Here is a 22,970-nt window from a genome sequence, read left to right on the forward strand (position 1 = left end):
GTAGCCTCGCCTAATTCAGCCGGCCTGGAGCCACGGCTGGGGCCAAGGAATGGCGGGGGCATGATACTGGCAAAGTTGGCGACTCGCTCGCGCAAGGCCGGCGGGGGGGCTGGGCTAGCTAGATGACGCCCTCCCTGGTCGCCAAGGTGGTCCAAATCCAGACGGATGTCTCTCGATTCACAATCGAGTTTCGGACTACTGCTTGTTGCAAATCCCATCCCCCTCAGGGCCGAGGTGGTTTGCAGACCTCCCTCCTTCATGCCCTGGCGTAGGATAGCTTCAACCATGCACGTTTCACCGGGTTTCGCACAAGCGTCCTGCTAGCAACGGAGCGACGCGAATGGAAATTCGATTTAAAATGCAAAGCGATACATTTGTCCGCGTTGTCGCTGCCGTCGCTGCCCTGCAGCCCTGCAGCCCGGCGGGCGTGTCAAATGGTGTGAAAGCATGTCAAGCGGTCCGCCTGGCACGATGTCTGCCCAGGGAAGGGGGCTTGATTACTCGCCGATTACTCATTAGCAGTGCGCCGCCGGGCGTTGATGGCCACCCTGCCCTGCGCCCTGCCCTGCGCCCTGGGCCTGGTGGGGCGACCGGAGAGAGGGAGAGGGGACGGCCATTGAGTCGTCGCCCATTGCCGCCGCTCAGCTTCTTGTGGTGGTAGGACGACCCGACCAGATCTTCAATTTCATTCGTCCTTCTTCTCCACTCCCCCCTCGCTCCCTCGGAGCCGTTTCGCTCATTACTGTCCCCATCACTGTCTGCAGACTGATTCCGAGAGTCGTCTTCTTCGCTCTGTCTCTCTCTCTCTCGCAACCTACACGGGACGCCCTATGAGTGCGAGAGAGACAGAGCGACGAAGACGACTCTCGGAATCTGTCTCCTGCGGGAGGCGAGGGGAGCCCCTCTAGGCGCCACCGAGCGTCCTGAGGCGTCTCTGCGTCCCACGCCGTGGTCGTGGGGCCGCGTGGGGCCGCGTGGGGCCGCGTGGGGCGTGGCTGCGCCTCGTCTTTGATTGTGGGCGGGGCGGCGGGGCGGCTAGGCTAGGGGATGCTCCACGCCGCCAAGCTCCGCCGAGCGCCACCAGGACCCGCCGTCGCCGTGTGGAGCGGAGGGCTGCCTCCCCGCCTGGCGGCCTCGCGGCCTCGCGGTCCACTGACTGCCGAGCGATTCAGAAGAGTCGTTTCGTCGCCCTGTCTCTGTCGCGCTCGTGGAGCTCTCCCTGCGGGTGGGAGAGAGACGGAGCGAATCGCGCGGATGGCACGGCCTTGAACGCCGCGTTGGTTTGGCTTGGCGAGTGTAGGCGAACGGCCGAACGGTCCCGCCGGATATTATTGGAGTCGAAAAGTTGGAGTGATTGTTGTTTTTTTTTCGTCCTGCCGTGCCGTGCCGTGCCGTGCCGTGCCGTGCCTGCCTTCCGCCCCTGGAGAGGATGAGCGGCTCCTTTGTCATCCGGCGAGCCAGAAAGGGGAGGGAGCAGCAGGGGGGAAGGGTGTCTCTCTCTCTCGCACTCATGGCGAGTCCCGCAAGGGTGCGAGAGAGAGACTACCTCCCCGCTCGGAATCAGCCTGCTGAAGGGTGCCGAAATGGGGGAAGGCTGAAAGAGGATTAGACGGCATAGAGGCCTGCTGCCCTGCTGCAGACTGAGGGTCGTTTTCGTCGCGGTCTCTCTCGCACCTACACGGGACGCCCCACGAGTGCGAGGGAGACGGAGCGATGGAAACGACTCTCGGAATCAGTCTGCTGCTCTGGTCGTCGGGGAGCAATGAAGCAGGGGCTGCCCGCCACGCCGCGCCACGCCACCATCGTCCGAGCGGCCCGTTTGTTCGTGGTGTCGAATGTTTTGGCGGCGGTGGCGTGGGAAGCGTGCAGATGGAAATACAGTGAGGGGGTCGGGCCGGGCGCGCTTCGCCCAGTGGACCCTTTTTTATTCATCCCGATGGCGTGGGTGTGTGGGTGTGTCTGTGTGTGTATCGATGGATTATTCCTCTGGTTGCCAATCAACCGATACTGCTGCGTCGGCCGATGGCGCCGGGCCGCGGCAGACGTCCGCGATACGGCGAGGCGGCCCGTTCAGTCCGCTCGCCGTACCGGCCGTGCCGGCCGTGCCGGCCGTGCCCCTGCACTGCTAATTGGAGTTGGACCGAGACGGACTCGGTGCAGTGCGCTGCGCGCTGCGCGTCGCCGTGTTGACTTTGGGCGAGGACGAGGAAGATGAAGAGCAAACAAGCGACCGCTTGCCGGCGCTCGCCGTCACTCGGAGCGGAACGGAGGGATTAGCGGTGTAGGGCCGCGCGGGGCGCACGGCGCACGGCAGCGCGTCCTTGAACCGGCGCCGGTCTGCGACTTTTGGATGTGACGTCCGGTCCGCGGTGGCGACATGCGCCCCGCGAGTGTCGTCAGACGCCGCGCGCCGCCACGCCGCGGCCACGCGACGCCACGGGCCGCCGTCCGGCCGCGCGCGCGGAGGAGGCGGAGGAGGGGGGCTTATCGGTGACCCGCCGCCGCGTTCATCATCCGTCTCGATAGGCACACGTCTCGATAGGCCGTAGTGTAGAGTGGAGTACGGGGCCTTCCCCTTCCAGACGTGACGTCGCCGCCGCGTCGCCGCGTCGCCCTGCCTCTGGCCGGGTCACTGGGTGGCAGCCGCGGCCGCGGCACCAGCCAGGCCAAAGAAAACAAAACGCATATCGTCGGATTGGGGATTGGGGGCGCGGCGGGGCGGGGCGGGGTGAAGAACATCCGTGTTGTAAGGCTGAGGCGGGGCAGGCGACTGTTGTGTCAGTCACTCCGCGTCACTCGAGTTGGACGCACGCGCCGCACTGTCGCGCTAACTGCATTAGTTGGACTTGGGCAGGCCGAGACCGCAGACCCCCCAGACCGCCGCCGCGGGCCGCGCTTGGAACAAGCTTGGAACTGTCGGAGCAAGAAAATAAAGCGGAGGACACTGGGACTGGAGCGGTGTGCGAATGGTCGTCAAGATGCGGGACACCGTGGGAGGCGCGCTGCTGCTGCGCCGCTGGGTGCGCGCCATGCGCAAGTTCGTCGTGTCCAAGGTAGTGGAGAGTGCGCCCACGGCGGGGCCCACGGCGGGGGCGGAGAAAAAAGGGCGCCTGCGGCCGGGTTTGAACCCGGCGCCGACCCGAGGGTGGCGGGGCCGCGCGGGGCGGGGGCGAGGCAACAGGTCGCGGGTCATTGATCCCAGCCCACCCCTCGGCCCCGCCCCGCCCCGCCCCGCCCCGCCTCACCCCGACACGGCAGCCGAATAAGATTCGCAAGTCACGTTGGCGTCGGCCGGCCTCGGCTTTTTCCCTCTTTCCCAACGTTAAAAAATGGCGCATGGCTCCCATGAAAAATAGACAAGCGTCGCCTTTCCCCCGGGGCCTCGAACACCTCTCGCTCTCTCCGTCTCTCTCTCCGCCTCTTTATCTCCGTCTCTCTCCCTCTGTGTGGCTGTCTTCTTCTTTCCCCTTTCTCCTTTCCACCCCCAGTAATGAAATTGGCAAAGCGAGTTAGCCCCGGGGTGCCGCGGGCTCTAGCCAGGTGTTGCTTTGCGGCGCAGGGCGTGGGGATGCGGGCCCGGCCGGGCCGTGGCAGTGGAGTGGAGGCTCGGTCCCGGTTGCTTGCTTGCCTGCTTGCCTGCTTGCTTGGGCCCGTCTGCGCTAATTTGCACCGCATTGTTGGTGGGCGAGTGCTAACCGCTGTCGTCCCGGACTTGTGGTCCGCCCCCCGGGCTCACCTGTCCCTCCTCGCCGTCCGGGTAGGCCCGAGGGTGGACCGTCCGGGGACCCCACCTCAATTATGGACGCTCCCCCCTCCCCTGGGAGGCCCCTGCGGCCGGCCGCTGTCATCGTGTCCGAGCTCGGACCGGATCCTATGTTTTGTTGCGGAGCTCTTGGGAGAGCGAGGGCACGACGGCCACCCTAGCCACCCACCGTACCCGGCTACCCGCCCACCTACCTCGCCGTGCCGTGCCATCCGTGTCGTCTTTGCCCTGCCCGCGGGCGGTGGCGGGTGGCGGGCCCGGCAGGCGCCCTCTGGCGGCAGCGTCGCAAACTCGCCTCAACTGCTGTGCACCGCTGTGTGCGTGCGGCGCGCAGGGGCTGGAGCGCTCTGGAAGGGTCTCCCCCCCCCCCCAAGCACCCTCCCTCCCCGAGGAGAAGAGTGGCTGGGATGCCGCCGCCCCGCAGCATTAGCATGCGCAGCCCCCGATTGAAACGGCAGCGATCGCCGTCCGGTCGGACTGACTGGCCGACTTGCCTGCCAAACTAGGCAGATGCAAATCGCTCTGGTTGTTTGCCTAGTTTGGCCCGCAAGCCGCAAGGGGGGGGGGGACACGGAGCGTGGAGTTGGCCGTCTAGAGAGAGCGGCCCCGCGCAGCCTAGCGCCGTTGAGCAACACCTGATGCACTCCGTAGTTAGAGCCAGCTTACACCCTTACAGCACTACACCCTTACACCCCCAGGCTTGCCCGAGGGCTTGCCGCACCAACCACACAGGCTAGCCCTCCGGGCCTCGCCGTCGGCCAGAGAGACGCAGAGTCCCTCTGGAGGGTCTCTCTAGCTGGCGCCCGCCTGAAAAGGGAAGCCCTAACGCCTTTGTTGTGTGTTGCAGCACGTGAACCGCGGCGTCAAGGCTGACGTCCACGGCCTGGGACACGGCCTCGGACACAACCTCGGACACGGCCTCGGGCACGGCCTTGGACATGACCTCGGGCACGACCTCGGCCATGGCGACGCCGCCGTGGACGCGGTGGACGCGGTGGACGGGCACGCCATCGACATGCACTCCCGGCCGGGGTCCGAGACCCACGAGATCGAGCTCGGCGAGGTGGTCAAGGAGGGCCACGACAAGGCCGACCCGTCGCAGTTCGAGCTGCTCAAGGTGCTCGGCCAGGGGTCGTTCGGCAAGGTGCGTGCTGCGTGCTGCGTGTGGAGTACCACTGCTTTCGGGCCGTCGTCTGGAGCCAGTGCTTGACGTGTTTTCTGTTTGACAGGTGTTCCTGGTCCGGAAGGTGGTCGGGAAGGACGCAGGCACCCTCTACGCCATGAAAGTATTAAAGAAGGCAACTTTGAAAAGTAAGTATCAGTGTGTGTGCGAGGTTTGTTTCTTGTCTCTCAAAAAAGTAAAATAAAGAACTGTTCAGTAATTAGTTGCTTATTGTTTATTTTTATAGTTCGAGATCGAGTCAGAACAAAAATGGAACGTAACATACTTGTCGATGTTAGACATCCATTTATTGTCAGACTTCACTATGCCTTCCAAACTGAAGGAAAGCTTTATTTAATATTGGACTTCTTAAGAGGTGGAGACTTGTTCACAAGATTGTCAAAAGAAGTAAGTAATGATCTTCCTCTGATAAAATAATACTACTGCTAATATTTTTAAAAGAGATGATAACCTTTTAATGGTGTGGCTTCTTGACTGCGTTCAGGTCATGTTTACTGAAGAAGATGTCAAGTTTTATCTGGCTGAGCTAGCGCTGGCGCTAGACCACATTCACAGCCTTGGTATCATATATCGTGATCTTAAACCAGAAAAGTACGTCCATGTCGTTTGCATCTTTTTTTTGTGTCTTCCTCCTCTGGCACAATGAAATTCGCCCACGTTTTTAGTTCTAATTTGAGCAAATTTTTATTTTGTCTCAATCTTCTGTTTTCAGCATTCTCTTAGATTCCGAGGGACATATTTCTTTAACAGATTTTGGGCTCAGCAAGCAACCGTTAGACGATCAGAAAGCATACTCCTTCTGTGGAACTGTTGAGTATATGGCCCCAGAGGTTGTAAATCGGAAAGGACATTCCTTTGCTGCTGATTGGTGGTCATTTGGTGTGGTCATGGTATGTGAATAGAGTTTGTTTGCCTTGTATGCTTTGTCATAAATCTGCTCATAACTCTAACACTGAAACATTTGCTTTCAGTTTGAAATGCTGACTGGAGCACTACCTTTCCAAGGCCCCAACAGAAAAGAAACTATGAATCTAATCTTAAAAGCAAAACTAGGAATGCCTCAATTTTTATCAGATGAGGCACAGTCATTATTACGGGTACTGTTCAAAAGAAATCCAGCCAACAGACTGGGTGCAGGTACTTTCTCCAAATTTCTGTGTACCACCTAGATGATCTCAAGTATTACTTAAGTCAATAATAATGTATATTTTGGGCAACAGGACCTGATGGAATTTGTGAAATGAAGTCACATTCCTTTTTTGCCACTATTGATTGGGACAAACTTGCTAGAAAAGAAATACTACCCCCTTTCAAACCTGCAGTTTGTAGAGCAGAAGATGCACGATACTTTGACAGTGAATTCACTTCCAAAACACCTAAAGGTATGTGTAAACATGTTTTCAAGCATTATTAGAAATTTGACTCTGAATGTCAATTAAATATTACTTAATTTTACAGATTCTCCTGGTCTCCCTCCCAGTGCAACAGCTCATGAACTGTTCCGTGGGTTCAGTTTTGTAGCCCCATGTCTACTAGATGAGCAGGGAATTCCAACAGACAGACCAATGGAATCAATATCAAAAGTAATAAACATTTCTCTCCTGGATTTTTTGTTTTTGTATAAGTTATTTAAAAAGATAATTTGATGTATATTTTGTTTTTTTTAGCAATTAATGTATGTAAAAAGAAGTTCAGTCACAGACGAATATGAACTTCGAGAAGAAATTGGCAGAGGTAGTTTTTCTATTTGTCGTCTCTGTGTTCATAGAACATCTCGACTAGAATATGCAGTTAAGGTATGTTTTTTTTATCTTTAATTTCTGTTGAACATTTTTAAAAAGGTGTTTTTTTAAATTCTTTTGAATCAATCTTTCTAGTTTTTCATGTTGTAATTTATTTTACAGGTAATAGATAAGTCAAAAAGAGATTGCCAAGAAGAAGTAGAAATTTTATTGAGATATGGTCAACACCCTAATATTATAACTTTAAGAGATGTATGTAATGTATTTTTAAGGTTTTGCTTTTGTAAATTATTCATTTCAATCTTCTCTTTTCTTCAAACTGAATTTTGTGTTGCAATTTCGTAGGTCTATGAAGATGAACGTTCAGTCTACTTAGTGATGGAACTCATGCGTGGAGGTGAACTTGTGGAACGCATAGTCGGACTTAAAATATTCTCCGAGCGAGAGGCGGCTGCAGTGTTGAATACCCTTGTCGGTGCCATCCAGTACCTGCATCAGAATGGGGTAGGTGCTTGCGCGAAACCCCGCATTCCGTCCTTGATTCCGGTACCCAGTGACTTGACTGAGCACGAGTTTGCCGTCCAGGTGGTGCATCGGGACTTGAAGCCCTCCAACATTCTGTACGAGTCGGAGAGCATGCAGCCCGAGTCGCTGCGCATCATCGACTTCGGCTTCGCCAAGCAGCTGCGCGCCGAGAACGGGCTGCTCATGACGCCGTGCTACACGGCCAACTTCGTGGCGCCCGAGGTGCTCAAGCGGCAGGGCTACGACGAGGCCTGCGACATCTGGTCCCTGGGGGTCATCCTCTTCATCCTGCTGGCCGGGTAAGTGGCAGGCTGGCGAGTGCACCGAGAAGAAGGAGAAGGGGAGGGAAAAGTAGGCCGAACGAGGCGGCGCCCTTCGCTCGCCTTCCGGGAGTCTTTTTCGTGGCTCTGTCTCTCTCGCACCTATACGGGACGCCCCATGCGTGCGAGAGAGACAGAGCGACGAAAACGACTCTCGGCGTGGCGGCTGCAGCAGGAAGTGGGGTGTGGAGTGGCAAAGTTTGACCGGGGGAGCGCGCGACCCGCTAGGCGGCTAGGCGCGGCAGGGTGCTTGGAGAAGGCCACCTTTGATCTCCCGGCTTGTTTGGCTGGCGGAGTGTTCTCTCGGGGAGGCCAGCCGATGCGGCACCCTCTCGACGACGCGCTCCAGGGCTGGTGATGCGGCCCGGTGATGTTCAAAGCGGCGCGGCACCCGTCGTTAAAGGCCCTCCAAAGCAGTGGCACAAACACAAACCACAAACGCAGGGCGCAGGGGGACGCACTCGCCATTTAGGCTGTCTGCCTGGCGAGGCGGCTGAGCACCCTGAGTGCCGTCGTGTGTCCCGTCGCTTCCCTCCACCCCCCTCTACCCTCGCCGAAAGGTCACGTCACGTGCCGCACTATCGCCTCGCGTCTCGCTGCGGCACGTCGTCTTCCTCTTCATCATGTTGCGGATCGGGGGGCTGCATCCGCCCACGCCCCGCAGGCTGATTCCGAGGGTCTTTTTCGTCGCTCTGTCTCTCTCTCACTCGCGGGCTGCCCCGCTTTGGTGCGAGGAGGACAGAGCGACGAAAACGGCTCTCGGAATCAGCCTTTCGCCCCCGCGCCGCTTCCCCGCCTCGGCCCTTTCGACCACATTGCCCGTTCCGTTTAATGCTGGCACAATGCAGGCCAGTGCAGGCCCGCCGTGCGTTTATGCGGCTGTTCGGACGTAACGCGCTTTAGTGCTCGCCCCGTGCCGGCTCTGGCGAAAGGGGTAGCGCGGGTGGAGCTCCGGCGCGCGGCGGATACCCCGCGCTGCGGAGACTCTACGCCTTTGGGTCCTACCGGGGGCCGGGCGCCCCCCTGCGTCGCCCGCCGTGGCCGTGGCCTTGCGCCCCCGCGCCTACCGCCTGCCGCTGCAGGCTGCAGGTTCGGGGACGCGCGGTGGCGTTTGATGGCGTGGCCGCGGTGGCCGCGTGCTGACAGGCGCCTTGATGTGGCTGGCCAGGCCCGCCGCGCAGCGTGCAGCGTGCAACGCCGTGGTCGCGGTGCGGTGGCGCCTGGCCTGGCGCTCGCGCTGCCTTGCCGCCATACTCCGCGCGACGAGGGCGGCGAGGGCGGTCCCCCGCCGCGCACCGCAGCTGCCGGGGCTGCCGGTAGATGTCGCCACCCGCGCCGTGTCCTTGCGTCCCCGCGGGGGTGGCGGTCATCGGGGCGGCCCGGCCGGTGTTGGTTTTCTCTGAAGGTGTTGGCGGCGATGACCTGTGGCCGGTGTGGGCTGACGCTGCTGGCGCGGTGGGCGCGCTGGGCCTGGCGAGAGGGTCAACCGCCCTATTCGTCACCATTGAGCGAACGGCCCATCCCGCCCCCACGTGTGCCGCCTCGCCGCCGTGCCGCCTCATCGGGTATTCGCGAGGCGTGGACGGAAGGGAACGGGCGGGGCGGGGCGGGGCGGGGCCACCCACGGCTTTCCGGAACGACGTGCCAGCGCGCGGATATGTTAGGGCCTGATGTGTCTCAAACTTGCGGCATACTTTTCCATTTTTCCCGCGAACTGCCGCGACTTGACTCACTCGTCTGCGCCGCCCCCGCGAAGCCACTGTGTGCCGCTCCACTCATGGATTGGGTTTTCCGTGAAGCGGGGCTGTGCTGCGTTTGATTTGATGAAAGCGCCGCCCGCTGCTCATTTGCGCTGCATTTAGCCCGACGGTGGAATTGACTGAGTGGCCGCGGGGCCGCGGGGCCGCCAGGCCGGGATCGCCAAGTGAAGCAGAGCACATCAAAGCGGACGTGGATTCGACGTGGATTCCGCGTAATGGCGCCGTGTCTGTATGCAGCCCGCGCAGCACAAGGCTGGTTCCGAAAGCCGTTTTCGTCGCTCTCTCTCTCGCACTCATACGGGACGCCCCGGGAGTGCGAGAGTGACAGCTCGGAATGAGTCTGGAGGCTGCGGGCGAGGCTACGTGCCGACCGCCCCTGGCCGTAGGCCTAGCACTCTGGCTGATGCACTCGTTGTAGCTGGCAGTGCGCCTCGCAGTGCGCGGTGCAGCCATCGGAACGGAATGGCTGGTCGTTGTATGTAGCGCGGCGGTGGCGGCGGAGGCCCTGGCCGTGCAGGCCCTGGCCAACTTGGCCGACTACGTCAGAGGGCGAGGCTGGCAAGGCTGGCGAGGCGATGCGAGGAAATGAAATGAGGGCCGTCGATTTGCCACTTCCGCTCGGAGCTCCGCTGCTCCGCAAGCGGCCAAGGGAGCGGCCCACCTCGCCCTCGCGCCACTGGGCGGGCAGCGCCAACATCGGACTGGGGGGCGCCCCCTCAGCCTTTCTGCCGTTCGCTTTCGGGGAAGTTTGCTCCCGCGGCCACGTCGGCCACGTCTGTGTCTGCAGCGAGGAAACAGGCGCGTCGGAGTGAAAGGCCCGGGAATCAAACGTGTGCGAATGGCGGGGAAAAATGGTGCGCGGGCGTCGGGGCGGGCCTGCGGGCCTGCGGGTGGTGGTGGGGTGGTGGGGACGCGGAGGGATGCAGTCCCATCGGAAGCCCCGCTGATTTCGTCAAGTTCGGCAGGGATTCGGTTGGGCGGGGTGCGGGCTGCGGGCGGACCCGTGAGGCTGGCTGCCAGCGCCACCAACGTCGCCAGCGTTGCCGTTTGCCCTCTCGTGGGGAGGGCTAGGGCCCCCGCTAGGGCCCGGCTAGGGCCGGCCTTGCTTGGCGACGGCACCGCGGCCCTGCCAGCCCTTCCGTCCTCTGCCCTCCCTGTCTAACGAACCGGCTGTGGAATCGCGGGGACGACGGCACGGCGCCACCCGGTCTGTCCCGGCCCGGCCCGCCCGGCCCGCAACGGGTTGCCACACATTGCGTAACGAAATGGGAGCGGTTTGGACCCCGCCTGCCCTGCCAGGTTTCTATCCACTTCACCCTTCCCGCAAGCACGACACGGAACTGTCAACCTAAACCCCGTCAAGCTGGCGGCGGTGTGACGTCTTACGTGGCCGTGTCCGCCGTCGCGGTGGTCGTTCTTGGCAGGGCCGCCTGAAGATTGGTGATTCAGCGGAGCGGGGCTCGACAGGCGGCGGGGCCGTTCCACCACGTTCCACTGGGCCGTTGGGCCGCGGCCGCCCCCAGCCGCCCCGCGCGCCGCTCGCGATGACACTGCGGAGACATGGCGGTAATACTTCATGTTGGCCGCGGCGCCGCGCGGCCTTCTCGTGGACCTTCGCGCGGACCGTCTCCACTCTCTGGGATGGGAGCGTCCTCGAGGAGGGTCTCCTCAAAGTAAAAGAAAGTGGCGCGGCACGTCCCACGAATCGGACCGCTGCCGCCCCTTTTCTCCTTCCCCGGGCCACACACTGGCCCTCGCCCTCGCCCTCGCCCTGGCCCTCGCCCTCGCCCTCGCCCTCGCCCTCTCGGAGCGGCAAGTTGAGCAGCCGGCCGGGGACAGGAGGAGCGGCGGCGTCTTTTTAAAATTTAAATTGCGGCGAGTCCGCTGTGCCCTGGGCTGTGCCCCGTGGCCCAGGGCGTCTGCGGCTGGCTGGCTGGCCGCCGCTTTGTGGACTCAAGGGGGTGACGCCGGAGCGTGACACCGCACTGCGACTTGTTAAAAGCTGAAAGAAGACGGCAGCCGCCTCGCCCCCCTTCCCCGGCCCTCGTCGGTGGTTTCGGGTTCAAATCCCGCGCGCGCGGCCAACTTTTTTTTCTCTCTTTTTGTTTCACGGCCCCCGACGACCTGTGACGCTCGGCGGGGGAGTGGCGCTTACGGCCCCAGGGTGGTGCCCGGCCCGGCCAAGGGCCCCACCAAGGGCCTCGCCAAGGGCCCGGCCCCTGGGCGATAAGCGGAAAGTGGCTCTGGGCGCCGTGCCGGGACGCGCCGCGCCCGGACAGCCCGGACACGCCGACGCGATGCTTGATGCTTCGACGGTTTGTATTCCGGTCTCGCCGGCCGTCGGGTCGCGCCCCGCCACGCCCCGCCTCTCTGCCTGGAATCATAAAGTTATTCCCTGGCGATGCCTCCGCCGCCCTGCCCGGCCCTGCCGCTCCGGAGCCTTCGCCTTCCCACCTGCCCTGCCCCGCGCCGCCGCCGCGCCGCCCACGCAAAGCATGCCCGGCCCCGCCACTTTGCAGGGAGGCGACGGCAAGGACTGCAGCGGGGGCCGTCGAGGGGCGGGGCCGGCGGGGCAGGGGCACGTCCCGACATTGTGCCGGGGATGTCCGTTCTGGGAGGAGGCAGTGTAGTGTCCGAAGTGCAGCGGCCGGGGCTGGGCGGGTCCTGGGCCGAGGCTGGGCGCGGAGCCTGACCGGGGCCAAGCTTGGCGGGGGCGGGGGTTGGGTCGGGCACTCGATAAATAACCTCGACGGCCTGACGGGCTGACGGGCAGCGCCAGGAAGCGCCAGGCAGCGACTCGGACCGCCCGTCCGCACGTTCATCCGGCCTCTCGCCACGATATGAAGCAGCAGACCGAGAGTCGTTTTCATCGCTTCACCTCTCTCGCACCTAAAGGGACGGCCCTTGAGTGCGGGAGAGACGGAGCGACGAAATGGACTCTCAGTCGGCAGCGCCGAGCAGCCCGCCGGGCCGGGCTCTGGCTGGCGCCCTAGCGCGGCCGGGCTATGCAGGCTATGCGACGCGCTGCCCTGGGTGTCTGTGTGCGTGGGCGTGCCGGGGCATGCATGCATTATGCATTTGCGTGTATGTGAGCGAATGAATGAATGTATTCTAGGGAAGCGCGTCAGTAATGTAGGGTAGGATTCGCGGCTCCTGGTGCTGCTGTTGTTTTTCTTGTTGTTGTTGCTGGTGGTGCTGCAGTGGCGGCTGCGGGCGCGCTTTGCCCTCCTTCTTCGGCGCACATCCCATTCCAACCGGAACTACAGTGGCGTGGCGGGGCGTGGCGGGGCCTCGGCCCCATTCATGGCGAGCACCTCGTCGCCCCACCACGCCCCACCCCGCAGTGGCCCCCGCCCCACCAAGGCGGTGTACGGATCCTTCTCTTTCTATGAATGGTGCCCCTTCCCTCCGTGGCCCGCCGTGGCCCGCCATGGCCCCCCTCTGTGTCGTCGTCTCTCTTGCACCGCTGCGGCCCCCCGCGCCCTCTTTCTTCTTTACGCTTGCCACTCTTGCCCCTCCCTTCCCCTCCCCCGCCTTGCGATGCCGGTCAGGTAGCTCCCGCTGACGTCAGTGCCCCTCCTCCCCCTGCCCCCGCCCGCGCGGCTGGCCCCGCTGGCCCCGCCCCTTCTCGCCGTAGGGTCTCCGTGGGGCTCCGATAAGGTACCTGGCCATGCTGGCCGTAAAACCCTGTATAATGATATCCTGCCACATCGTGGCGGACCGCGGCTTGGCGCGGCCATGCTTGGCTTGCCCGCGGCTGGGCGGCCTGGCTGGCCGCGCCGCGACGAAGTCCGGCCGAAGGGAGGCCGCCGGTGACCTGAAAGGCTGCGGACCATGCACCATGTTTTCGTGCAAGTTTGTTCGTCCGGCCCAGCCTATTCCAGCCCGGAGTTAGTCTGCCCGTCGTTCGGTCTGTTTCTCCGCTTGGGCGCTGGCTGCGCTGCCGCTAAATGCTCTCCCGGCCGGTAGTCTGGCGGCGGCATAAGCCTCTGCCTCGCCCCCGGGGCAGGCTGGGGCAGGCCGGCGCTTTGAGGTGGTCTGTGTAACGGGAGACATTCCCGCTGCGTCGCCGTGGCCGAGGCCGTAGCCCTGCCGCCCCGCCCCGCCCAGGGCCAGTTCCGAGGTAAATGAAGAACGGCCTCGACTCCGTGTCCGCCATGGCCGTGGCGTGGCGCGGCGCGGCGCGCGGCCCTCGACTCGGTCCGCGTCCCGCCCTGGAGAGTCCCCGGCAAGCGGTGGCTGGCGCGGCGCGCAGCCCCACTCTTCCACAGCTATGTATATTTGATGGGGGTCGCACTCACCAACAAATTGTTTGCAGAAGCGTGTGCGGGGCGGCGCGGCGCGGGGTCGCGCTGGGCGGGGCGAATTCAATGGGGAAGAAGACTCAACAGGCCGCTGCTCCGCTGCTCTGAGCGATATGGGGGCGGCGCGGGAGCTTAGGCTTGAGGGAAAGGCGACAAATTTTTGCTCTTGTCGCGACGATGCGACGGCCGGGCCTCGTGGAGGACAAGGACGGCACGGCGCTCGTCGAGGACGCCCGACGCGTCCCCGCGGACGTGGCCCTCACCACGTGCCGCCGACGGGCTCTCGTCGTCCTGCCTCTGTCTCACTCGCAGGGAGCGCCCCATGGTGAGTGCGACAGAGAGCGACGGGAGCTCGGTTCGGAGTCGCTCTCTGCGGCACCACGCGCCGCTACTCGTTCGCTGTCGGAGTCGGAGATGCGTGTTGGGAGATGAGGGTTGCCTGGGAGGACTTCGCTTCCAGCCTCCAGACTGCCTCAGTCTCTCTGTGTTCGAGTAGTGTTTTTCTCTCTCTCTGTCTCGCACTCGCAGTGGGCCCTGCCCGTGGCCCTCAGTGCATCCTGGGCCTTGTGGTTGGCTGGCTGACCTGTGGTTGACGCAGGGTGGGGGCGGCGCCGCGCCACTGCCGCCGCTGCCGCCACTGTTCCCCTGCGGCCGACCGTGTAATCTGGAAAACTACGCCGGCCGATTACCCGACCCATTGGCCGGGACGGGACGATCGCGCACTACACTGGCGAGACCTTCCACCCTCCCCCTCCCCTCCCGTGCCTTTGTCCGCCCGGGCATCGCCATGGCTTCGCTACGCCGTCGCTGCCGCCTCGCTGTGTATTTTGTTTTCGGCAGTGTGTGTGTGTTCGCTGAGGCGGGTGAAAAGTAGCGCGGCAGGTACAGGGGGCATGTAGAGACGATGACCCTGCGCGGCGTGGCGGAGCGTGGCTCGGCGGAGCGTGGCTCGGCGGGGCGGGGCGCTCTGCAGGTAAATGACCCTCCCCCCGCGGGGCCCCCGTATTCCAACCCCCGCCCCCTCGCGCCTGACCCGGCCCTTATCACGAGAGATTTTTTCCCCCCTCTCTCTGTATTTTGTATATTTTTTCCTCGCGCCCGGCTGGCGGCGGAGGCGCCGCGCTAGGCAGCTAGGCCGTGCCTGCCTGCCTGCCTGGGCGGCGAGCCCCTCTCCATCCATGACGTCGTCCCATCAGCAGCTCGTCACGGGATGTGGCTCTATAAAAAGGCGCCCGAAACGCGCTGCTTGTCGGAGCAGCAGCGCTTGTCGGAGTGGGGTGCTGTTTGGGTCGCCAAGTGTGTTGCGGCTCCTCACCGCCGCGGCCGCCAACGCGCCGAGCCCAGGTCGGCGACGAGGAATAAATTGGATTGGAGTGAGTCTGTCAGCCCATCAGCAGCGAGGCGGGCTGGCGGGGGGACACGCGCGGCCCCGGCGTGGCGTGGCGCGGCGTGGTCCCGTCTTTGTTTGTCTTCGCTGTTGGTCTTGTTGCGCTGGCTGCAGCGGCGGCAGCGACCCGCAGTCCGGCCTGGCTTGGCCTGGCCTGGGAGGGAAAGAAGGGAATTTTCAAGTAGGGGTCGGTCGGTAAAGAGGGGAAGGGGTCCGTGTGCTCAGCGTTGGCCCGGACTGCGCTGGGCTGGGCTGTCCGGCTCCAGCGCGGCGGGAAATGAAGAGGCACTCACTCCGGCCTGGAGTCCGGCCTGGAGTCCGGCCTGGAGTCCGGCCTGGAGTCCGGCCTGGAGTCCGGCCTGAGTCCGCCTGGAGTCCGGCCTGGAGTCCGGCCTGGATCCGGCCTGGAGTCCGGCCTGGAGTCCGGCCTGGAGTCCGGCCTGGAGTCCGGCCTGGAGTCCGGCCTGGAGTCCGGCCTGGAGTCCGGCCTGGAGTCCGGCCTGGAGTCCGGCCTGGAGTCCGGCCTGGAGTCCGGCCTGGAGTCCGGCCTGGAGTCCAGCGCGTGGGGAGGCTGGCGGCTCTGCGGCGGCCTCTGCCCTCCCCTCCCCTTTTTGCGCTCCGACTAGATTGGAGCGAAATTGTCCCCGCCGCCCCGGGCCCCGCGGGTCGCGTCCTGCCAGGTCGCGCGGCCAAGCCAGGCCAAGCCAGGCCATGCGAAGCGAATCCTGTCGCTGCGGCATTTTTCATACATGTCTCTTATGAGGCTGCCCGCCGGTCCGCGTGTCGGCGTGTCCTTGGCGATCCAGTGTGCCTGGCCAGCCTGGGTGGCTGTGGGTCTGCAGGGCCACGCCGGCCACGCCCCTCGGCGTCCGCGGCGCGCCTGGCGTGCCTGGTGCAGCCGGTCCTGCTCGCCGCCAAGTCCTCTGTCATTATCTTCCAGTGCGGCTGTCTTCTCTCTCTCTCCCCCTCTCGCTCCTCCGACCCACCGCGTCCTCGACCCGGTCTGTCTGACCTGCAGACTGATTCCCAGAGTCGCTGTTTTCGTCGCTCTGTCTCTCTCGCACCTGCAGGGGACGCCTCGTGAGTGTGAGAGGGACAGAACGAGGAGAACGACTCTCGAAACCCGTCTGCTGCCGCCGCGTTGACCAGCGGCGGGCTGATTCCGACGAGTGCTGTCGACGCTCTGTCTCTCTCGCACCTGTGCGGAGCGCCCCGTGAGAGAGAGAGAGAGAGAGAGAGAGAGAGAGAGAGAGAGAGAGAGAGAGAGAGAGAGAGAGAGAGAGAGACTGAGGCTGCGCGACGTGTGGCGCTGAACGACGCCCGGCGTAATTGGCTGGCGCCGCTTGCGCTTGAGCCCGCCGCCCCCACGACCCGCCCCCGCAGCCCGCAGCGCGCCCCCGCAACCCGCCTTCCTGTCTCCGCAGCCAGCCCGACTCACGGAAGAGTGCAATCTGAAACCTGGCTCGTCGTGGCTGCGTCGCCGCCGTGTCGCCGTTTCCGTTTTTCTATTCTTTTTCTTTCTTGTTGTCTCGCCGACTTGCCGGATCGCTTGGATCCACTCTCATTAGAGCGAGTCTCGGCGCGCCTACACTGTCGCGTTTTTCGTGCTCGGCAGCGCGAGCCGGCCAGGGCAGGCCTCTTTGAGTTTCCTTTTGAGTAAGCCGAGAAGGGGGAGAGGAGTGGCGCTTCGCTTCGCCTCGCCCCGCCTCGATCTGTACCAAAAGCCCGCGTGCAGCGCGCACCAGGCAGCAGAGATATTTTCCGTCGCTCGCTCTCTTGTTTGTCGCCCGGCCTTGAGTGTCGGCGTCGAGGACCCCGTCCCGCCCCGCCCCGGCCAGGAAGGGCGGGGCTGCATCACCTGTGGAGGGCCCTGGCCTATGCTGCCTGCAGTCTGCAGACTGATTCCGACGGTCGTTTTCGTCGCTCTGTCTCTCTCGCACTCATGGGGCCTTTCCGTATTGGTGTGAGAGAGACGAGCCAGTGTGCTGCAGACTGATTCCAAAGCGTCGCGGGGCGCTCCGTTAGTCCCACAGCAGCGGTGCAACACTGTCAGAGCGACGAGAGGACTCTTTGGGACGCGCCGCACTGCGCGGCCCGAGACACTTGGTCTGCAGCGGCGCCCTGCCCGCCCTGGCGTGGCGTGGCGTGGCGCCGTGGCGGTGACGGATTTTTAAAGGTCGGAGCGTCGCTCCGAAAAGTGGCGGAAAGTTTAGTGCTTGTGTCGTGACTTGGGGGAGCGGCGCGCGGGCCGTCGTCGCTGCGTGCTGCCATGGTGCTGCCATGGTGCTGCCGCCTGCCTGGCCTGCTTCGCCTCCGCCGTGCATGCAGTCACCGTGCTCCTCCAAGCGTCTATTTTTGTTGCCGCGACTTTGAACGCAATCAGGGAGTTTTGCCTCGGCTGGCGCGGCCGCCCGGCCCCGCCCCGCCCCGTGACCTACGACAGCCGCGCCCCCGCCGCCGCCCCACTATGTACTCAGGCCCGGGCCGTGCCGTCGTCTGCCTCTTTCTATTTCTCACGGGGAAAACACAGGGAAATGGCTTTTCCGAGGCGAGTGAGGGTTGCCGCGCTGCCTCGCTGCGGACGACGCTCTTGACCTTGTCGGGGCCGCTCGTCGCGTGTCGTGCGTCGCGCTGGCGGCCTGCTCCTCGTGCAGGAGTCTGTCTCCCTCGCACCCGTCAGGGTTGGGGTCGCCCCGTGCGCGCGAGAGAGACAGGCGGCGCCACGTCGCTCATCTCGCGGTGCGTTTGTTTCTGTTAAGCTTGGACCTGTTGCAGTGCCAGCTCTAGCTCTGCAGGTGGCGCGCCACGGCGGTGGCTTTTTGCTTTAATTCGCCGCCACGCCGTGTCACCGGCCGGGGTTTCGTTTTCGTCGCCAGGGAGGGCAGGAGGGGAAAACGGAGTCGCGGCCTCGCGGCCGTTTGCAACGTACTTGGCGTCGTTATAGAGCCATCAGGCGCGGCCGGACTCCCCCGCATTGTGGCAGTTTGGAATTTTGAAGGTTAGCCGGAGCGGCAAATGAGGCTTGGGGGGGGGGGGCGGCACTGGCGGGGGCTGCGGTGGCTCTGCGTGAGCATTCCTTATTAAGAGAGCGGCCTAATGGCTCCGTGTGTGCCACGGCACTGTGTGGCACTGTGTCACCGCGGACTGTGGAAGTGCGCACTCGCTTCGCTCCTCCACTGACAAAGCCGTTCGCTATGTCTTTTCCCCCGCCGTGTGCCCAACCGCATGCCTGGGCGTGTGCCGTCCCCACCGCCTCCACTAAGACTTTCCACTTTATTCGGGTTTTCTCTTTACTCCTCTTTGCCCTGCGCCTTCATCGTCCGCCACTGCGCCGCTGGCGAATGGCGCATCCACGCGGCGCCGCTGTCTTTGGAGAGTTTACACAAAATAAAACCGCAGGGCACGGCCAGAGCTCCCCGGCGAAAGTTATATCCCGTCCCTCGCTGGCTTAGGGTCTGGCCCGGCTTCTTTCATCTCCCCCTCCCCTCCCCCCGCCCCCTTCCGCTCCCCCCTCCCCTTCCTGATGAAGGTCGAAGGTGACCTGCTGATGGCTGCGTCGCTGCCTCGCTGCCTCGCCCCGCGTCATGGGACTGTCCGCCGCCCCTGCCGTGTTCGTGTCCGTGCGTGCCCCCGGACCCCCGCCGCCCGATCCCCTCGTGCCCTCGTGCGACACTGCACACAGTTTTCTTGGAGCGCTCTGTCTCGTCTCTCTCGCGCGCGTGGGCCGTCCCGCATAGGTGCGAGAGAGACAGAGCGACGAAAGGGACGTTGTCGCTGCCGCGGTGGCGGCGAAGCTTGGCGAAGCCAAAGGGCCGCGTAATCTGGAATCGGGGTTAACGCGGGGCTGCTTTGCCGCTTTGCGCGAGGCTAGTTTACGCCGCCCCGGCCGCTCCCTCGGCTACTCGCCCCAACACCTGCCCTGGCCGCCCTGGCCCCGATTATCTCGACCGACTGGGCAGCCCGAGGGGCAGTCGGTCTGTCTCTCTCGCACCCACACGGCAGCCCGCCCCCGCCCACGAGTGCGAGAAGGAGGGACGGAGAGTCTGCCGGCCGCGGTCTGGCTTCAGTGAGTGGTGGCGCCGTCTTGGCCTCGCTTCCTCCCGGAGTCTCTTTCTCTCTCCCTCCCTCTTTTCGCCCCCCTCTCTCTCCCTCTCCGCGCAGTCCTCCCTGTGTCCAGTCGGAATGGGCGCGCTGCCAGATGCTAACGGAAAGAGGATGAAGCCCTCGGGGAGGAGGGCAGCAGGGCAGCGGCGGACTGATTGCGAGAGTCGTTTTCGTCGCGCTGTCTCCCTCGCACCCGCAGGGTGAGTGCGAGAGAGGCAGCGCGGATCAGCCTGCAGGGCACAACGTGACTCATTTCGCCCTTCCCTTTTTTCCGGTGCCCTTGCGCAAGCGGGTTGCTTTTGTTTTGGTGTCGGTGCGCTGTGCGCTGGCACGCTGGCCGGCGGCGCGGTGCCGCGGGCAGGCCGCGGGGCGGAGCGCCTGTGGACTCGAGGGTAGGCCGCCCGCTCGGCGCGCCTGTCCAGCGGGCTGGCCCGCCCGCGACTTGGCGGGCGCTCCGGCGTTCCCGCAGACTGATTCATTCCCTCCGTCGCCCTGCCTCCCCCCCCCCTCTCTCTCGCACCTGTGCGGAACGCCCCGTGAGTGCGAGAGAGACAGACTCTCGTCGTCCTCACCCCCGCGGCGGGATGATTGCTAATTCTCCGCGGGTGTTTGCTGTGCTTTTTACCTGGCGATACATTATACATGGCGTCGGAATGCGTAATGCCCCCGCCTGCCGACGCGGCGTGCGCGCTGCCAGCCAAAGCCGCGTCGCTCTGTCTCCCTCGCACCCGTGCGGGACGCCCCATGAGTGCGAGAGAGACAAAATCGACTGGCGGAATGAGTCTGCTGAAGCGGAGCGCTTTTCCTCGTCGCCGAAAGGCGCCAAAGCCGAGGCCGTTTAAACACAGCGAGCCGGGCCGGCGTGTGTCGCCGGGCATCACACTGGGCGCGTAGGAATGGAACGTGTATAGTGTTAGGTTGCCTGCTGCCGCGGCGTTCCGAAGCGGAACCTTCTTTCGCGTCTTTCCTTTGAAGTCTCGGCCGGGTTCGGCACGGCAGCGCGGCAGCGCGGCGTGGGTGGCCGCGGGGGAGGGGCGGGCGGCAGACTGATTCCGAGAGTCGTTTTCGTCGCTCCGTCTCTCTCGCACTCGTCGGGTGCCGAGTGTAGGTGGGAGAGAGACGGAGCGAGGAGGGGCCCTGCGGGGCGGAGCGAGGCAAGAGGAACTGGAGCCGCTTGCGGGCTGGCGGTCGGCAGGGCGGCGGGGTGCGCGTGGCCTGTTCGGAAATTAGCCGACCTGCTCATCTCGTTTCCCTCGAGGCCTAAAGGGCTGTCGGGGCCTGTCCTATCGGCAGCGTCCAATGACAAGGCCTGCAGACTGATTCCGAGAGTCGCCGTCGTCGCTCTGTCGCTCTCGCGCTCGTGCGGAGGGAATGACTAGAACGACTCTGACATCCCCGACGAAAGGCAACAACGGCGACACGGCGACAGGTTTTATCAACGCCACCAAGACCCCTTCGGACGGCCCACCGCGGACGGCCCACCGCGACGGCCCACCGCGACGGCCCACCGCGACGGCCCAACCCGACGGCCCACCCCGACGGCCAGCCCCGACGGCCAGCCCCGACGGCCCTCCCTGATGCCCCCATATCCCACTCCCACGTCGCTTCGCGCCGCTTTTATGTTTATGGACTAAGTTTGTGGCGGTGGCGCGGCTAGTGGGCAGGCCGGGGCTGCGCCGCTACGCTGCTACGCCGGGGGACGCACGGATACCCTGTCGGTGTCTCGCGCGCGGCGCGGTCTCGCGTGCACGACGCCAAACTTGGACGCTAAGGCACAACTTTTTGCGGCGCGGATAGGCGGCGACGCCGGGCGAACGGAAAGTGTTGGCAGGGAAAGAATAAGAAAAGCGAAATGGGCGGCTGGCTGGCTGGCTGCGCCGGCGGAGTGTCGAGCCTGTCTAACGAAGCGCGCCGAGGGCGACATGCGTCACGGAGGCCGCTGGCGACTGATTCTGAGAGTCGTTCCCTTATCTCTGTCTCTCTCGCACTCATGGAGCGTCCCGTATAGGTGCGAGAGAGCGATGAAAACGACTCTAGGAATCAGTCTAATTCTGGCGCATGTTGCTGCATGTTGTCGGCGGTGCGCTGCGCGGTGGGTGCCGTCCACGGCGAAGTTGGCCGTGCTGCAGATCGGGGACCAGTCCGGCCGGCGTGGCTAATGAATAATTACTGCGCGGAGTGCGGCGTGTGCACCTGCAGACTGATTCCGAGAGTCGGCCTCGTCGCGCTGTCTCTCTCGCTCCTATACGGAACGCCCCATGAGTGCGAGAGAGACGCAGCGACGAAAACGACTCTCGGAATCAAGTCTGCGCTGTCCGACGGCGCGGGGTTTCGTACCGCCGCCGCGGTGCTGGCGGCCTCCAGGGCCACACAACACACCGGGCGTGGCGTGGCGCGGCGCCGCACTGTTCGGACCACTCTTTGACAGCCCATCAACGCGAGAGGGGCCGTGCATGAACGCGGACCCTCACCCTGCCGTGCGAGGCGAAGGAGCACTTGATGATCCAGGCGGGGCGGGGCGGGACGGTGGGAGTTTGCCGGCGGCGACCACATTTACTTTGCCAAATTAATGAAGCTGGCTGCACGGCGCGGTGCACGGCGCGGTGGTTCACGGCGACGAGGGACGAGGCCCGCACATGCCTTGCCCGGGGATTCTGCGGCTCTCTCTCGTGTGTGCAAGTTGTGGCGGCCGTGCTGGGTGCGGGCGGTGCGGGCGGTGCGGGTTGATGGTCCATTCCATTCGGTAATGAGTTAGGGACACACTCGGCGGACATACGCAGCGCGCGCGCACAGTGTGCCACACACGCTGCCACGCCCAGCGCGCGCTTCGCTCTGTTTCGCAGGGGCTGCTCGCTGCGCCGCGGCGGGCCTGGAGACCGATTCCGAGAGTCGTTTTGGTCGCTCCATCTCTCTCGCACTGGTGAGACGTCCCGTGTGGGTGCGAGAGAGACTCTGGGAATGAGTGTGCTGGCGGGGGCGGGTTCGGCCGAGGCGGGGGGTTGATTAAACAGGGCTCGGGTACCCTGTCGCGCCCGCCACGCCTCTGCCGCGCCCCTCTCAGGCCAGGGCCAGCCCCGCGCGGCCCCCTGCCGATAGAATTTGCGAGGCGAGGTCCTTCGGCGGCGGGGGGCGTGGGGGCCGCGGGGGCAGGGTCGGGAGCGCGGCCGGCACATTGTCGGCATCCTCACGGCCGTTTACCTCGGCGGGCCGGACTGACTGTATCATGGCGGCGAGGCGGCTGTCCGTTTGGTGGCAAGGCGAGCCGTCAGCCCTCGGGCCGCAGACCCATTCCGAGAGTCGCTTTCGCCGCGCCGCCTCTGCCGCACTCACGGGGCATCTCGTATGAGTGCGAGAGAGACAGGGCGACAGTCTGCTGCAGCCCTCCCACGCAGAGGCTTGTACTGCCAGTGTTTTTGTTTGCATCGCGGCTCGCCGCGGTCAGTCTGGAGTCGCTCCCCTTTTTGTCTCCTTGTTGCGGCCGAGCGGCGGGAAGGAAGGGGGAGGGGGAAGTGGTGCAAGAAGCCGTCAAGAAGTGGAGGAGGAGGCAGACAAATGGCCCAGCCAGCCAGCCGGCCGAGCGGAGCTGCCGGGGCCGCCGGAGCTGGGGCAGCAATGACGTCATGGTCGCACATTGGGGTGGCGCGGCGGCCGCGGGCCAGGGCCGGCGGGGCCCACCTTTGCCTTGGCCTAGAGTCGGCCAGGCCGGCCGGGCAGGGCTAAGCTTGGCGTGGCTTGGCGCGGCGCCGCTGCACACAACGCCACTGCTGCACTTTATGCTTTTTTTGCCACCGTCTTATTTGGGTGCGCGGGAATGGCGCGCGCTCTACGACCAGCCTGGGACTCGCCGGGACTCCAGTTGGGCTCGGCCTCGGCGGCTCGGCC

At 64.0% G+C, this 22,970-nt stretch overlaps 1 protein-coding gene across 5 annotated transcripts in view; it reads left to right on the top strand.

Annotated features, from left to right (window-relative positions):
* LOC117649831 (ribosomal protein S6 kinase 2 beta-like) overlaps window positions 1-22,970 on the top strand; it is a 37,708-nt gene that overhangs the window by 9,272 nt on the left and 5,466 nt on the right. For 4 of the 5 annotated variants that reach the window (XM_034392952.1, XM_034392954.1, XM_034392953.1 and 1 more), the window contains 12 exons: window positions 4,611-4,907; window positions 4,993-5,074; window positions 5,173-5,333; window positions 5,431-5,537; window positions 5,659-5,836; window positions 5,918-6,083; window positions 6,167-6,328; window positions 6,405-6,529; window positions 6,614-6,742; window positions 6,851-6,940; window positions 7,034-7,192; window positions 7,274-7,512. In XM_034392952.1, coding sequence (XP_034248843.1) covers window positions 4,611-4,907; window positions 4,993-5,074; window positions 5,173-5,333; window positions 5,431-5,537; window positions 5,659-5,836; window positions 5,918-6,083; window positions 6,167-6,328; window positions 6,405-6,529; window positions 6,614-6,742; window positions 6,851-6,940; window positions 7,034-7,192; window positions 7,274-7,512 — 1,895 coding nt within the window. Of the gene's footprint in view, window positions 1-2,789; window positions 3,054-4,610; window positions 4,908-4,992; window positions 5,075-5,172; window positions 5,334-5,430; window positions 5,538-5,658; window positions 5,837-5,917; window positions 6,084-6,166; window positions 6,329-6,404; window positions 6,530-6,613; window positions 6,743-6,850; window positions 6,941-7,033; window positions 7,193-7,273; window positions 7,513-22,970 lie in introns of those variants that run through there. The other variant, XM_034392957.1, reaches the window with a different exon arrangement.

The sequence above is a fragment of the Thrips palmi genome, unplaced genomic scaffold (genome assembly GCF_012932325.1).
Source record: "Thrips palmi isolate BJ-2018 unplaced genomic scaffold, TpBJ-2018v1 HiC_scaffold_4, whole genome shotgun sequence".
Taxonomy (NCBI): Eukaryota; Metazoa; Arthropoda; class Insecta; order Thysanoptera; family Thripidae; genus Thrips; species Thrips palmi.